We start from the raw sequence: 17,166 nt of genomic DNA on the forward strand, positions 1-17,166 counted from the left end.
CAAGGGTGAGTGAGTTGTACTTGAATGAATGTGTGTGTGTGTGTGTGTGTGTGTGTGTGTGTGTGCGCACGCACGCACCCACAAGTGTAGGGACTACAAGACAAGCCAATACTACGTACACGTCATGCAGGGCAGCGTACATGTCGGGAAGAAATCTCCTCCCCCCCCCCCCCCCCCCCCCCCCCCCTCCCCTTTCAGAGAGAGAGAGAGAGAGAGAGAGAGAGAGAGAGAGAGAGAGAGACGGACATTTGGGGGGGGGGGGAAGCTTGACATTTAGTTTTCATGAAATTGGTAGGAAGAACTTAATAGTACATTTAATTGTGAATGTTCATGAAAATGTTTTATACTATTAACACTATTGAAATTTTTATTTTCTTCCAGGAAACAGGTTTTGTACTTCACAACCATCTGTCTTCATGCTGATGGACATACAGCTGATGTTCCTCATCACACATTGAGTGACGTGGCCACTTCGCTCAGTTTTAATAGGTACAAGAGATGTGATCCGTGATTATGCCACAGTGATGACTGTATATAACTCTATCCCCTAATAGAATTAAATTTGTGTCAGACATCCAGATGCCTGTTTGCCAAGGTAGGATTCTGAGGTTAATAGCTGTAGAAAAGAATGCATAGAAAAGAATACATAATGAATTATCAGTTCAATATCTACTTAGCAGGAAGTCACTATAGTTCCTGACTCTGCTTCAACTGATCCAAGAGAATGGGTGGAAGCACAAATAGTGGCAACTTTGGCTCCAGTCAGTAGGTGGCCTGTATGTGCATTGGACGTGCACATTGAAGAAGGTTGTACAGCATATGAGGTGACACATTGTCTGCCAAGAAAGATTTTGAGTGTTCCTGTACGGAAAAGGTCTGTGGCTTCTCTTGCTGATGGAAACACACATATTTGCAGAGCTGACTACACTAGTTATATCTTGTGCTATTGTAGAAAAATTGACTGTTAATTTATTGTTAAAATCCATTGTTGGTGTAGTAGTAGTAGCAGCAGCAGCAGCAGCAGCTCGTGAATTATTTCTGTTTCTTGTAATTGATGAACACTGGTTATGGAGTAGATAAATATCTGTCTCTGTATTCATTGAAACTGTACAGTAGCATAGAACTAGTTTCAAAAGAGATCCTTGTTTGAGAGAAATGAATTTGTATTATTCATGGATGAAAAGCAGAGTTAGTCTGAGAAATTCATACAGAGAGTACTTAAGTATGTATCACGTGGAAAGTGTTGTGTGAGGTTTAAATATAGTAAGATTTTTGGTTATTATTTTCTGCTGGTGGAATGTGAAAAACATGAGAAGTACTGTCCTCTCTGTGCAGCTGGAAATACACCACAAATAGTTTTCTTATGTTGCTTACACTGCTAATGCTACAACATCTAAACACAATTATATTATTGACAATAATTCTTAAGAGGAAGTAATCAACCCTTTCCACTCCAGTGGTGAGTGCCTCTCGTCATTGCGAATTTTGTTTTCCACTCCAGTGTAAACCCCCCCTCAATCAGAATGATTTTTTGTAGCTTTTACATGCAACCTTCTTGAATCTGACTGTACTAAGCATCAGTTTCTCATAGTACGGCTATCTAGAGAAACTTGGGTTAACGCGGGGTGAACTGTAACAGTTACATTGAGAGTGAGTTTGTAGTTATTACACTCTAGTAGGTACAAAATTGCTAGATCTTCATGAGGAAGAGATTGTGGAGCCTTTAGACGAATGTCTAAGTGAAAAAAAAAGCTTTGTGTTGTAATGCTTATGTAAATATATTTGAATGAAAGCACACTTTCTAGTTTAATGTAAACTCTATTTATTGGTCAGTGGCCTCATTGGTTCCACAGAGAGACTCGTGCAGTTCTCTGTGGTGCACTTGCTGCCAGCCCAGGTGGCGGTGATTTAAATAGGAACACACGGAGGTGCTCTGTGTCTACGTCGCTGAGTGCAAAGGGTTAAAGAATCCTGTACAAGATAACATTAACAATTTACAGAGTGAGGAGCTGTAGCAATTCCTGTACCAGTAGCAACCATCAAGCTACAGGTGCTATAGCATGTGGAAGCAAATACTCAGTATATCAGATATGTAACCTTTTTAGGTAGGATTTCAGTAAGGTTAGTGCCACAAGGCCTTACTGCTGTAATTGAAGTGCATTCCTCATTTCATTCCATGTCTCTTTATGTTGTGATGGCAGAACATAATTAGTTACAGGCATTGAAACCTTACTTTCATTGTTGAGATCATGAAAAAGAGTTGAATTTGTTTTTAGAAAAATTTTACCCAAGGAGGAGGAAAGGACAGCTTATATGGGAATGTTTATATTCATATGAAAGACAAACAGATCATATTTGCCATAATCAAGTTACACCAGCTAATCTTTGATCTTGCCCCCAGATTTGGGAGGAGTTGGCACTAAAATTAAACACTCCAGATTAGGTTTTCTCTGGGCTATTAAAATATATTAAGACAAATGCAAGTATGGTCCATTTGGAAAATTTATTTAGCATTTGCTGCTGTTGGACAATCATAAACAACTAACTACATGGACTTTCCTGGTGATTTGTTGTCATCTCACAGAATCGGGTGTACTACCAGTGGTCCGTGTCTTCCCAATACGATATTTCAAAGTTTTAACTCGCTTTCTTCATCAGATGTTTCCTGAGAATGGTTGCGTTGCTGACCTGGTCCCATATTTATGCCTGGGCGGTGCCTGGTGTTCACTGTGGCATCTGTGCCCATCGAAAGATACAGCCACAGCAGGTATGGACGGCATAGTGAACACAAGGCATAAATAGGGACATGGTCAACAAAGCGACCAGTCTCAGGAAACACCTTATAAAGACACCAAGTTATGATGTCAAAATATTGTGTTAGGAAGATGCGAACCACCAGCAGTACACCTAATTCTGTGAAATATAAAGAGCCAGTTAAAGAAAAAAGGAAAAATCAAAGTTCGATATCCATGTTTTCCAATCACTCAGTTGCTTTAGAGCCAACTCATTGTAGTTATTTCATTCATACTTTACTTGCAGTTCATGACTGAGACTTTCGAGGCCCCCTACCAATTGTTATTCATTAGTTTTTGTCCCACCAGTTGTTCCGGGTTAAAGTAGGCACTAAACTTAGCTCCCCACAGGTCCAAGAGAACAATGTCCCACAGGGCTCTGTGTTGAGTGTCACCCTCTTCCTCATTCCCAATGGGCTAGTGACCTTCGTGGGGCCACTGGTCACCCCTGCATTGTACGTCAATAATTTTTGCATTTGGTACAGCTCCCACTCAGTAGCCCCTGCTGAATGCTAGCTCTTATTTGCCATCTGGCTAGTCTCTGTTTGGGATTTTTCCCATGCTTTCCAATTCTCTCGTACAAAAATGTGGGTAATGCATTTCTGTTGTTGTACCATGGCCCATCCTGACCTGGAACTCAAGTACCCAGCACCTTGACATTGTAACACAGTACCATTTCTTAGGCTTCTTTTGATAAAGAGCTGATTCGTCTGCCCCCATATTCATTACCTGAAGACTAACTGCATAAGGAAGCTCAACACACTCTGCTTCCGTACCCAAACATCTTTTGGTGCAGGTCATGCTACTTTTATCCGTTTTTACCTGGCCCTGGTTTTGTCCTGACTGGACTATGGTTGCCGGATTTATGGCTTGGCAGCTCCTTCAGCTTTGAAACTGTTAGACCCAGTCCACCACGCTAGCCCCACAGTCTCCTTGCTGAAAAGGGGGTCTTCCCACTTCAGATTTGACGGTACCAGCTCTAGGTGTCCTCTGCAGTCACCATTTGTCAATTCTCTGATTATCCTATATATGCCCTTCCTTTGCATACGAGGGGTCATCCTGATACTTGCTTTCAGGTGGGATTACCAGTTGGACTACATTTTGCTTCCCTGTGTGAAGATCTCCATCTCCCCTCACTGGACTGTGCTCCCGTGTTTTCTTGCACACTCCTCCCTTGGATTAGGTTTTCCGTGATTTCCCTAAATCGCTCCAGGCAAATGCTGGGATGGCTCCTTTCAAAGGGCACGGCCGACTTCCTTCCCCGTCCTTCCTAATCCGATGAGACCGATGACCTCGCTGTCTGGTCTCCTTCCCCACACAAACCCCTCCCCCCTCCCCCCCCCCCCTTCCCCTTGGATAGTGCCCAGGCCACAGATTAGGACCAATCTCTTCCAAGGGCCAAAAGGTTGCCCCATGACCTTTCAGCATCTGATACATCCAGTTCAGAGATGCAGTGTGCTATCATCTTTAACACAAACGGCTGTAAAACTGTGGATCAGACAGGATATGCTTTTACATCTCCTGCCAGTGTGGAACACCATTCACTGCCGAAAATCTGTAGTGTGTTTATGGCAGAGCTGACAAGCCATTAGCAAAATGCTCCATTTTATTAAACAGGCCACCCTTGACTGTGTTTTAGTGTGTACAACCCAATGAGCAATCTTCAGGCTGCTGACATGCTGTTGTAGGCAACCTTTGATCCTTGCTATTCATGACCTCGCTGACATTCATCATGCTGCGTACACAGTTGTCTTTCTCTGGGTCCCAAATCATGTGGGTATAATGGGGAATGAACTGGCCTACTATTTGCCTCGAGGAGCACTTATGTGCTCCCCGTTGAGTTTGCCGATCCCAGGTGCCGATTTATGGGAGCACATGAGATCTGCTCATTCGAAAATGGAACAGCATCTGGTGGCTTACTACACTGTGTAATCAACTCAGCACAATCAAGGAGACTACTGCAGCATGATGCTCTTCCTTCCACTTCCCCTGAAGGAATCTGCAGTCCTCTGTCATCTCTAAATTGTTCATATCAGGTTAACCCACAGTTGTATTTTGTGTAACGAGGGCAACCCCCCCCCCCCCCCTCTCTCTCTCTCTCTCTCTCTCTCTCTCTCTCTCTCTCTCTCACACGCGCACACACACTTACAATATATTATGGTTGTGGAGCCTTTCAGACAGTAGCTCGTATCTTGGTTTAATGCCTTCTCATTTCCCATACTATTGGCGGACGATTCACGGGTGTTTGACTTGGTTCTCAGATGTCTTTGTGAAAGTGGTTTTTATTCTCAGTTATAAGGTTTTAATCTACCTCTGGAGCAGGGGCAGGGTTGCTGGGAATGGGATGTTGCCCACTGTATGCTAGCTATGGGGGGGGGGGGGGGGTCACCAACCATACTATTTCATCCTTCATTTACCCTGTTTCAGTTGCATCTAGGTTCAGTTTGCCTCTGTTCTATTCTAGGTGTTACACTCTGTTGAATAGTGGATCTTCTTGACTGGAATGGATCAAGGGTGCAACAGCTGTGGATGAGACATGCTGTCAAAAACATGTCCCTGTGCATGTGGTATTTTTATAGATACATATGATATTGTGTTTCATGTGAATTATTTGCTGATGGTATACAGTGCCATGCTTGCTACATACTGTACCTTATGCTCAAAACTGTAATGAGAGTAGAGTGAATTTTGCCACTTGTCATGTTTGATAGGTTATTAGAGCAAAAGACATAGTAGAGAACAACTTCACGGTTTTGGTTCACTCTGGGAGAAAAGTGATAAACACAGTACTGTTGTGTAGTATTGGTTGTAACTCCATTGATAAACACAAGTGAAATGTGTGATTACAGTTCAGTGTTGCCACGTAAAAAGTGATAGGCGTTTAAAATTGTAGAGCAGCCACAAGTCGCATGTAACATTTTCTTTATTTTTACATGTTTCACTTGAACAACACAAGCATTTTGAGAAATTACATAGTGACTGCAACATATTACAAATACAGAGATTTGTTTGAGGATAACTGTTTCATTATGATGTCACATGACATGCAGCAACTGTTGATATGACACTGCATAATAACAGCATGTTTTTGGGCCTGAGCTAAGGACAAGGCTTTGTGTTGGTGTGGGCATCTACAGAAGAGGGACCACAAGGGGTGGGAAAACAGCTAATGTTCCCCTCAGGCACAACTTCTCTTGTTCCTCAATGTAGCATTGTGTTTTAATGTTTCCCAGTGTGCCCATGGCCAACGGCACCTTACTTAAAATGAAATAAATAATAGAGAAAGATACATAAACTACTTACTAGATTCTGTTTGTAATTCAGTTGTCACACGGTAAGGAATAGAGTGTATTATTAACTAACAACTCATTTGTCTACCTGAACAAGGTTTTGTTGTTTTACATGTTATCATGTTCTTAAGACAAAACATTACTTCTTTGCCTGAATTTGTATGGAGATTTGAGTATGGGTGGAAGTGTATGGTGTCTCTATCATGTTATAGTACATTTACAAGCATGTTTAAGTTCAGCTCAAAAATCTGACTTGCATTTTTCATTGTAGTTTCATTTTGTGTAAGGCCTAATCTGTATCACTTCAGGCAGGGGGTTACCTTAATAGTCTCGGATGTTAATGAAATTAGACTATGTTAAAATCTGGAGTAAGTAAGAGAGAGACAATTTTTGTTTTCTCCAAAAAAAAAAAAAAAAAAATCCTGCCCCCAGATATGGGCCGCCAAAGATGACACTGCGAACACCATTTTGAAGATGTGAATTTCGTAAAAAAAATTTAAAATGCTGTATCTCTGTAACAGTTCTAGATATTTTGTTAGAGTTCTTTTTATTTGAAAGATGATTGCTTTATGATTACAATGGTATCCTCTGTTTGGACATACCTGTCAAAGTACTTTTACTGTCACCTATTGAATTTTTTTTATATAATTTTTTTTTCTCAAAATTCCAATCGAGAAAAGTTACATTTTTTCTGTTGATCAGTACCATGGAGTACTATATTCTGTGTAAAGGAGAGCTTCCACTTTTAAATTGGGCAGGTTTTATTTTTAAACAATCATTTTTTTAACTTTTAAGGGTAACATATGTCTTCACTAAAATTGCTTCTTACTAATTTATTTGTTACAGTGTTCATTTCTATTGTCTTTGTTGCATTTATTTCTTTTCACATTCATTGTTGCAGATATTTTGTACATTTTGTTGTAGTTTCTTGTCAGTTTCTTTGTCGTTTTTGTTCATTGCAGGTTTCTATATGGTAGTTGTTCAGTGCTAATTTGTTTACTGAAGAGGCTTCTAAGAAATCTGAGACCATCCAGTGAGTTCTTTGTTTTTGCGAGGAATTTGCCACTTGGCACAGCTGCAGTGTGTTTTGTGAATTTGAAATGTCTTCTGACTGGGGCCACAAGAGAGTAAAGGGTGCTGACCATTTGCATATCAATAAAAGAGTAATATATAAGACAAACAAAAACAAAAAACAGACTTTGTTTAAGTTGGGAATAAGTGTTCTAATTTGAAGACTCTGTTTCAAAGTGAAGAGGTTTCTAGTGACGACTTTTTGTGTTCTAAATGTTTTGACAGAATAACAACAATGATAATATTTGAGCAAGGTGAAGCCTCCCATGCTGCAGATGATGTAGATTTTGCATCAGTAGAGGAAGAATTAAATACCCCGAATTAGTCAACTACAGAGGTAGATGTTAGTCCTGTGAAGAAACCATGGTCAGTGAAGTCGAGTCATAAGCTCTATGCGTCAAGAAAACACAGAGAAATTACTAAAGCTATGGATGAATACGCTACAGCAAACCTGACCACACTCTTCAAAGTAGAAATTCAGTATTCTTACACCTCGTGCCAGGAATTTTTCACAAATATCAACTCACCTCTTGAATATTGTGCATCGTACAATGAAAAGGTGCAAGTTTTAACTATTATTCCACAGACATTTTCAAAGAAAACAATTTTGAACCACGTTCATCAGTATGAAAGTAGATGATAGCAAATCAGGAAATGTGAGGTTTGTAAAAGTAGTCTTTGGGGGACCTGATCCGTATTATGGTCATCCTGTAGAAGCAGCTCCAGTTCAAACAGTGCAGTCATTTTATCTGGGAGATGAATGGGACTGTTCTCGCTAGAGTGCCAGCAAAAAAGACACTATAACTGTAACAGTTGAAGGTCAAAAAGATGTGAAAGTGAAGAGGTACATGACTCGCAGTATTAAAGAAACTTCTGTAGTTTATAAGAGCAACTATACAACTTCACATATTGGAAGATCAAAATTTTATGCACTAAGGCCTAGGGATGACGGTTGATGTGTGTACTGCGTGGATTTTGAACTTTGTGTGGTAACTTTGAGGAACTTACTGGAGCCCATGTCATATGACACCTTGGTTGGGTGTGTGATGCCTTTAGTACTCTGTGATGTAAAGCGAGAGACTTGTTTGTTTCAAGAATGTGGTGACTGCCATGGAAAGGGAGGACCATCTTTACAGACACTTGGCCTGGAAGACGTAGCAGATATAACTGCATAAATTACATATCCAACATGGGAGGAAAATAAACTAATTAAGTAAACTGTTGCCTTTGACAGTTTCATTGATGAACTTGGTAAATGGTCAATGAAAGCAGTAACACATTAGCATCTGAAGACATTGCAACAACACCACATTGCACAAGTGACAGGATGTGTACAGGCTGACGAACTATGTTTAGTGCTTCACTGAGATTTTGCTGAGAACTGGTCTGTAATTCTCCAACAAGAAGTACAACGGTACCATTGGAGTAATGAGCAGGTTTCAGTTTTTACAGGAGTGACATATTTTCAAAACAAGACCACAAATGTTGCAATTATAAATGACACAAGACATGGCTCAGCACATGCTTTGCTAGCAATGTGCAAAATTCTTCAACTGCAAACAGAGGCAGAGATCATCATTATCTCTGATGGTGTTCCTAGTCATTTTAAAAATCGTTACCAGCTGTCTGAATTGAGCAAGTCGCTTGTGCCAACTGACTGGGTATACAGTGCTACTGGTCATGGGAAGTGGCCTTGTGATAGTGTGGACAGCCTGCTGAAGCACTATGCTACAAAACATAATCTTTACAGACCAAATACAGCTGTGATTCAGAATGCTGAGGCATTTACGAGAGTCGTGAAATTTTACGCATCCACAGCCCTCATTCTTTTGCCCAAAGAGGAAATCAAAGAATTCTGTGAGCGGAAAAAAGAAGAATGTTCCAAACTAACTACAGCTGTGATAGGAATGCAGACAACACATTTTTCGACTCAAAGTGATGGGCTAACTCATATTGCATGCACATTAAAGAGCAAGAAAGAAGAAATTTTGTTTGTTCGGCCAGCACCTCTGAAACAGCAGGATAATTTTCAGATTCACAACCTGAGACGGGGGATGTTTGTGTGTTTTTGTGTGTGTGTATGTGTGTGTGTGTGTGTGTGTGTGTGTGTGTGTGTGTGAGAGAGAGAGAGAGAGAGAGAGAGAGAGAGACTGTGACTGGTGGATTGCAGAAATTGTAGACACCAGTTATTAGTTAAATGATACTGTAGTGAACTTTATGCTACCACGTGGACCAGCTGCTGGATATAGGTTTCCAGGTGAAGGACGGCAGCAATGCCATTAGTGCTCACTTCCTGTTTACAATGTTTCGAAGATTGTAAGTGCTCCAGTTCCTATTGGTTCAGCAGGAAGGCATCACTCTATATCAAAGGAAGATACTGAAGCAGTGGAACACATTTTTAGTTCATTGACTGGCTAATTTCTGTGCAAAACAGAGTGCACAGAAGTTGTATAAATTGAAACCTTTAAGTCTTTGGACCTTTCACGAACTTTTTGGAACCATTTAAAATGTTTTAAAAATGAGTGTCTTACTCATCTTTCAAAACTAAAATTATGTTACATAAGGCTAGGTTTTGAATTTTATGAGCCTATTACGTGCTAATCATAAACCACTTATCTTTCAAATGAAAAAAAAACAACAAAATATCAAGACTTGTACCAGAAATACAGCATTTTAAAACTTTTTACAAAACTCGCACCTTCAAAATGGTATGTGCAGTGTCATCTTTGGAGGGCTGTATCTCGGAGCAGAATTTTTTTTGAGAAAAGAATAAAATTTGTGTTCCTTACTTAGTCCTTCATTCTAAGCCTGCCTGAATTGATACGGTTTACGCCGTAAATTCTCCATCATTTGGAGGGGTATTGAATACAAAATTAATTTTCTTTTCGGGGGAAAAAAAACTGTGGGAGTGTCTTAGCATGTTGTATAACTGTACCATGTTGTTAGCTTGTTGTAAAATAATTAACTGTTTGGTAATTTTCTGTGGTCTATTAACAGTTTTCCTATCTGTTTCAGGAGGAGAAAGATGATAATTCATTCTCTAACATTTTCAGTTAGAAAGAGAAAAATATTTAAGCTGTAAGTCTGTAAATTGTAAAGATATTCATTAGATAGTGGGCAGTTTTACTTTGACTGCATAAATATTAGTTGGGCCATTAAAGTAAATAGCAGTTGTACGAGGCTTGGAACTTTAATAGTGGCAACTATTTATTTACAGCTCGTACAAAATAGATGTGTGTTTCAAAGTTTTAATGGCCTTCAAACTAGTCACCAGCATTGTGTATAACCTGTTGCCAGCGATGTGGAAGTCGTTGGATACTCTTAGCAGTGCCAGTTGTGTTGACAGTTTGAGCGGTGCGGTCTGTTGCCCGACGAATTTGTAGCAATTGTGAAGCAAATGCTGTGAAGTGTTTCCTTCAGTTTGGAAATAGTTGAACTCACGAGGACTTAAGTCAGGGGAGTGCAGTAGGTGGTATAGCACTTAGCAGCCTCATCAGTCAAACAAATCACTAACAGCTTGCGCTGTACATGCTTGCAAAATGATGGTCAGATCCTGCAGAAAGTGTCATCACTTCTGTCTCTAAGCTGGTTGTAGGTTGTATTCCAAAAACTGGTGTAACGTAATTGTGTTATAAGCCAAATATATACAGATTTGATAAACAGTGTGCACGGTTCGTAACATGCACTGCTAGTCCTTACCACTCAACTACTATTTTACCACCAGGTGGTAGCACACTGCAGCAGACTTATCTACGTTCGTCATAAATCCTGCTAGGTGGTAGCACACTCCACAGTTATGCGAATTCACACACTATATACTAAAATTAGACTGGACATCGGTATATGTTATAGTTATACTGAGAGAAAAACCCATTTTGTGGCATTCTGAATGAGATATGGTATATAAAGCTGTGGATTTTATCATAGAGTAATCAATTTGAGGTGTTGGGAACCATAAAGCACATCATCGTTGATTGTGAGACTGTAGCATTTATTCGTGCTTCTTACATCTGTTGAGCTTTATCTGTACTGTAGGCCCATATTGTATGTATATTTTGAACATTCACAAAAAGCTGTCTCACTGGTTTTTCTAATATTCATTTAAATAGGGGGTCAAAGACGGTGTGCTTTTAGCCCTTGTTGCTCTCAGTCTCTCATTTGTATTCTAGTGAAGTGACCTTGCTAGTAGATAGTACTCCTTGAATTTAATAATTTTTGCAAATGGCAATTTGTGTTTGGACTTGGTTGTCTACTATGCAGGAATCGGCTTTCCTGTAAAGTGTGAACATGTACTCTGTTGAATCTGTATTAAGTGCTAACTGAAAAGAAAATTACCAGTAAAAGTTAGCCACAAAGAAACTAGGGCATTCCAGACCAGATTCATTGCTTGAGAAAGTGACAAAATCAAATAAGGGTGACTACAACTAAATATTTAACAAATAAGTGCATAATAAGTGTAAGTTGTTATGTGAGTGCAACATAAGAATGCCCGATTTTCAGCCCAAAAGTTAATTCGTTAACTAATACATGAACTAGCAATCTTGTGCAATGTTCCAAAAAATTAAAAAGCACGAAAACTCCCACTTGCACAATGCGAAAAAGAGAATAGTGAAAGCTTGAACATTATTTTGTTCTTGCCATAAACTGTACCTGATTATGTGTAAAACAACAAAGTTCCACAAAAACAATTCTTCCTTTTTTCAAACAAGTTATGCATATTATTATTTCATTAACATCATCATCATCATCATTATTATTATTATTATTATTATTATTATTATTATTATGAGCATAAATTTTATACAGCAGGTGCTATCAATTCCGCACTCACATTTATCTGAATTTAAAAAATTGTGAACACCCAGAATGTATATCTACAAGTCACCATGGGGCAGTTCAAATCCCTGTCTGACCATCCAGGTTTAGGTTTTCTGTAGTCTCCCCTAAATTGCGTAATGCAAATGCTTAGATAGTTGCCTTGAGAAGGATGCAATTGATTTCCTTTCCCATTCTCTACCCAGGCTGAGGTTGTGCTCCACCTCCAGTGATCTCATTAACGGGCTGTTTAAAACTTATCTTTCTGTGTCACATTCAGCCTTGTTGACTGTTATTGCATGACTGCTTGATTGCGTTCATATTGGGTGGCAATGATTGCTAGATCACAGTTCAAAGTTATGTAGAATGCTGATTGAATCAAGTGAATAATTAGAGAATTGATATCACCCTTTGATTGGAAGGTTTGTCTAAGTCACAAGAGGGTGCAGATAGTTTCTGAGCAGTCTTTCACAATGACCATAAACTGTTGTGTATAAGAAAATCGTAGGACCTCTTACACTTGGATAAGCACTACTGACCTGCATTTCTTCTGTTACTTAATGAGAATTGCACAATACAGGAATGCGACTAGAAAATCAAATGACTTGACATCGTGATTCATCTACAGTTCATGAGTCCAGGCAAATGTGCTGTATCTTATGCAATGAACTACAGTCTCTCTCTCTCTCTCTCTCTCTCTCTCTCTCTCTCTCTCTCTCTCTCTGATTTGTCTTCTTATTCAGTATACTATGTAAGTATTTTCTTGTAATATTAAATTGGATTTTTTAAACTGTGGTTATTGAATAGAACAGTGCATAACAAATGAAATATTTTACTTTGTCTGTAAATGATAATTTTGTTGTCAAAATTCTTGATGACGACATTTTGCTAGAATGTCTAATTTTGACAGTAATAGCAGTATTGAAGGCAGTAGTTGCTATGGGTATACCATGGGATAGTGGAAGTAATTGTATCATTCTTTTGGAACAGTGTGAATTCAAGGCCCATTTTCTTGGAAGTCTTCCAATCTTCAGATTCCCTATTAGATGGAAGTGTGTGTCGTCATTATATTATTTTTATTCCTTACATAAATATTTATCATGCTTCTTGCCAGAGACTCTTTCTAGTTTTTGTGATCTTGTTATGCTATTTTTTGTGATCTTGTTATGCTATGTGGCACTATTCAGTGTATGGGTTCTGTGTCTAATGACTTAATTATTAATTGATGGCTGAACCCTAATTGTTCTCACATCTCTCCAGACGTAAATAATCTGTTAGTAATAATTTTATATAGTATTGCTGTGGTAATTACAGGTGCCCCGATGTCCGTGTGTGAATCTTTACTCAGCATGGTGCTGCAGTCTGTTGAAAATGTTCTAAAGTGAGTATCTGCTTTTCTCTCATATCAGTTATATCAAGAAGCCATTATGTTTCAATTTCATAATTTTCTGTTTGTGAAATGATTGTTTATTTTACATTGCTTCTTTTTATGTCGACAGAAAAGCTGAAACGTTAAAGGACCAGCTAATGAACATAGAAAATATTGCGTGTGATAAAGATGGTATGGTTTGTCAGCAAAAGCTCCAGGTATGTTTGTTTATTTCCTGTGATTATTCTCCATTTGCGTAACTGATAGTTTTAATTGAAAATGCCATTTCGAATAAAATTGTATCCAAATTATGAAATGTATTGCATTTTATTGTAATATTTTAACAACAAAAATTGCTACAATGTAATCCGTATTTTTAAATTGCCAAAAGAGTTTTAAATGTTGATTTATGACTGTCATAATGAAGTTTCAGTTTATGTTCAAATTTCTTCATGTTGACACCAAGCGAGATGGCGCAGTGGTTAGCACACTAGACTCGCATTCTGGAGGACAACGGTTCAATCCTGCATCTGGCCATCCTGATATAGGTTTTCCGCGATTTCCCTAAATCGCTCCGGGCAAATGCCGGGATGGTTCCTCTGAAAGGGCACGGCCGACTTCCTTCCCCATCCTTCCCCAATCCAATGAGACTAATGACCTCGCTGTTTGGTCTCTTCCCCCAAACAACCCAACCAACAAACCTCTTCATGTTGAATTACAGAAAGTGTCACACACTTCTTTCAAAAATGAAGTAGACATACATTAGTGTATTTTTAAAGTTTGGGTTATTCTTCATTTTCAGAGAATATATCATGATGCCCTTATCCGTGATTTGGAGTATTCATTAGATCATAAGGCTGAAGTTGACCTATGGAATCATGGTTTTCGAAACAGTATTGTTACTCTGCAGAGCCTTGCAAGAGATAAAAAGGTGAGGATAATGTTTATTATAAAAAAGACAAGACAAACAATACCAATATCTTTAGAATCTCTCTCTCTCTCTCTCTCTTTCTCTCTTTCTCTCTCTCTTTCTCAGCAAAGAATAATGTTTACCCTCTGCACCTGCATGCCTGTTAAACTGTAAAATGTGCGTCAAGTGACAGCTCTTGTTTGTGTTTGACAAAGAGCGAACCAACATATGCATTTTGTTGCACATAATTGACAATGTGTAAATTTTGTGCTGTATATAAATGTGGAAAGGTAATGTGGAGTGACTGTCACTATCATTATATGTTAAAATAAGTATGTGGTACATATTTGTTAAGTTTGACATCATTGACTTTAAAGGAAAAATACTTAAGATGAAAGCCTAATGCATGTTGGTTGGGCCTAATTGGAGAACAACTCAGGAAATGAACCTATAACGCTTGGGGTTAGATTTGGCAAAACCTTGTAGAGCATGACCTGCAGGCTAGTCATGATTAGTGTTGTTATAATTACTAGCGAAATCCATAGATTCAGGCTACCAGAGTGGAAACAAACGACTGACAGGAACAACAGGTAAGAAAGATTACATATTAACGTCTCGGTGTATCCAAGAAGGTGACATTTTGACAGAAAATTTTTGGCCAGATCGCTACACTAGAAAGGGCCAGTTGTACAGTTGTCGGCTAACAGCTGTGTAAGTTCTATTCTGGGAGTAGCATGGAAAACGCATTGTACTAATACGTAATAATGCCTAACCGGAGAATAATTGGTGGATAACTAAACTGGTGGTTCTCTCAGGTTTAGTAAAGTTAACCAGAGAATGAGTTTTGACAATGGTAGGAATAGTTACAGAATTAGTGATGACAAGATTGTTTGTTAGAACAAGGAAGGAGAAGAAACGGCGACATCACGCAAATTACGGGAGACTATGACGATTCCAAATTTATACAAAAATTTCATACTACTACTTTTCGATCTCATGCTTGAGAAACTGGAGCATATGAATGAAATGTGAAACTATTTTTTAATGTAAAGCTTTTTGCTTGTAGTTGGCCAAATAGGCATTTCGCATTGGTACTTCGTGAATTATATTCTGTCGTATTATAAAAATGACCATTATTCCCAAAACAGTCTCACTTATTTGGTGTGGGTTAAAATTGCTGCAATATTAGAAAGGCCTATTTCATTTTATCTAGCAGACAGTGACAAAATAGATGTAATCAGATCGAGAAACCACACCAGTCTTGGGTACTATTTGTATTAACAGCTTTTTTCAGTATTGCACAACGACATTTCGACTTCCTCATGTAGCAAAATTTTTGACGAACTTTGATGAGGTAATAGATTTTTGCCAAGAAAGGAAAGTACCATATGTAAAGCTATAGCAACATAGAGGAAAAAACCCTAGGTCCCAAGGATTGAAGAAATGTGTACTGTCTTGCTTGTCTCTTGTCTTTACTGGTTTTATGTAGCCTATATTTAGTTTTATGTCACACAGAACAGCAAATTATTAGCTAATAGGCAAAAAAGATTGCAAATTTTCTGAAGGGTCCTTGTTCTCCTCGTTACAATCAATCACATCCAGTTTTTTCTTAGGGGCAGGGTGTCAAACTGGCCACCTGGGAGCAAGAGAAGCACTACAGGACATTGCAGTTTCCACTGTCCTGAATATAATTTGATGGCATCCATTACAAAATATTATGCATTTGAATTCCACAGTGACGTGTGGGAGACGAATGCTGTGTGAAGAGGCGTGGCACTGCACTGTGGCACACTTAAGACCAAGTAACAAGATTTACATTTCCTCGAAGATATATGTTTCATGTATCGGACTCTTCAGAAAGATGTGCACTACAAAATGAACACATTTTCAAAAAGTAGTCTCAAACGCTCGTGGGAGGGGGGTGGGGGCGCCACTGTCTAGTATTGCCCCAGTTCGAAATATAGTAGATCCGGGGCTGATGTGCAGAGCAGTCTGTTAGAGTGGTGGTGGGGGGGGGGGGGGGGGGTAGTCTCTATGAGACCCGTGCCTACATGTAGTGATTTTGCTGTTTCCTCTTTGTTTACTACTCTCACGTCAAATGAAAACAAAACTGATTTCTGTGGCTGGGAGCTAACAAGTGAATTAAAACACGTTCACATAATTACGGAAGGCGAAAATATGTTATTAGTTTCATATTTTATTTTATTTCCACCTTTCTGACTGTCAAGCATTAATTGCCTTACAGAACAATGAAGTTTTTTTGTTGGTTTGCTAAAGAAATTTGACTTTTATTGAGATTTTCCGCTTAGGCAGTCAATTTATTTGAAATGAAGTGTTTAATTGTACACTATTGGCTGCATTTCAAGTGCACATTTTAATCTTCTAGCATGTATGGCATTATGCCATAATAAAGAACCCAACATAAGATAATACAGTACTGGTACTGCAAAAAAATTTGCATCCCGAAAACCACACTGAAAAGCTTAATATCAGGTTGGGGCCTACGTAATTGGGAATCTGGACATAAAAATGTACACTTTAAGGCGAATTACACATTTTAGTATGGTTCAAGAAATTGTGATGCTCTGGGAGTATCCTCTGATATCTTGTTTCTTTTATGACATAATGTAAGATCTTTTAATGTTTCACACATACGAACATACGAGCTTCCTATGTCATCGTAGCTGCACAAGCGCTGTGACGCCTCATCGAGTTGTGTTTTGAAAAGTGTTATTTTCAAAGTAAATTTCCTTTTAAGCAAGATTAACTATGTGCAAGAATGTACAATGAATTTCTTAAATTGTAGAGTGTTTGACTGTCATTTAAAAATCAACTCTTCAGAAAAATTTTGCGCCCAGAAGGCCAGAGATTTATGTCGGTGTTAAAAATTTTACTGGCACAATTTGTGTGATGTATCTT

General features: G+C 38.8%; 1 protein-coding gene across 1 annotated transcript in view; it reads left to right on the top strand.

Moving 5' to 3' along the window:
• LOC126184558 (nonsense-mediated mRNA decay factor SMG7-like) overlaps positions 1 to 17,166 on the top strand; it is a 211,830-nt gene that overhangs the window by 48,675 nt on the left and 145,989 nt on the right. The window contains exons 2-7 of the mRNA XM_049926985.1: positions 382 to 595; positions 662 to 874; positions 10,169 to 10,231; positions 13,283 to 13,349; positions 13,468 to 13,555; positions 14,140 to 14,268. Of these exons, the coding sequence (XP_049782942.1) occupies positions 13,291 to 13,349; positions 13,468 to 13,555; positions 14,140 to 14,268 (276 nt within the window). The 5' untranslated portion in view covers positions 382 to 595; positions 662 to 874; positions 10,169 to 10,231; positions 13,283 to 13,290. The remainder of the gene's footprint in view (positions 1 to 381; positions 596 to 661; positions 875 to 10,168; positions 10,232 to 13,282; positions 13,350 to 13,467; positions 13,556 to 14,139; positions 14,269 to 17,166) is intronic.

Source organism: Schistocerca cancellata, chromosome 4, assembly GCF_023864275.1.
Source record: "Schistocerca cancellata isolate TAMUIC-IGC-003103 chromosome 4, iqSchCanc2.1, whole genome shotgun sequence".
Lineage (NCBI taxonomy): Eukaryota > Metazoa > Arthropoda > Insecta > Orthoptera > Acrididae > Schistocerca > Schistocerca cancellata.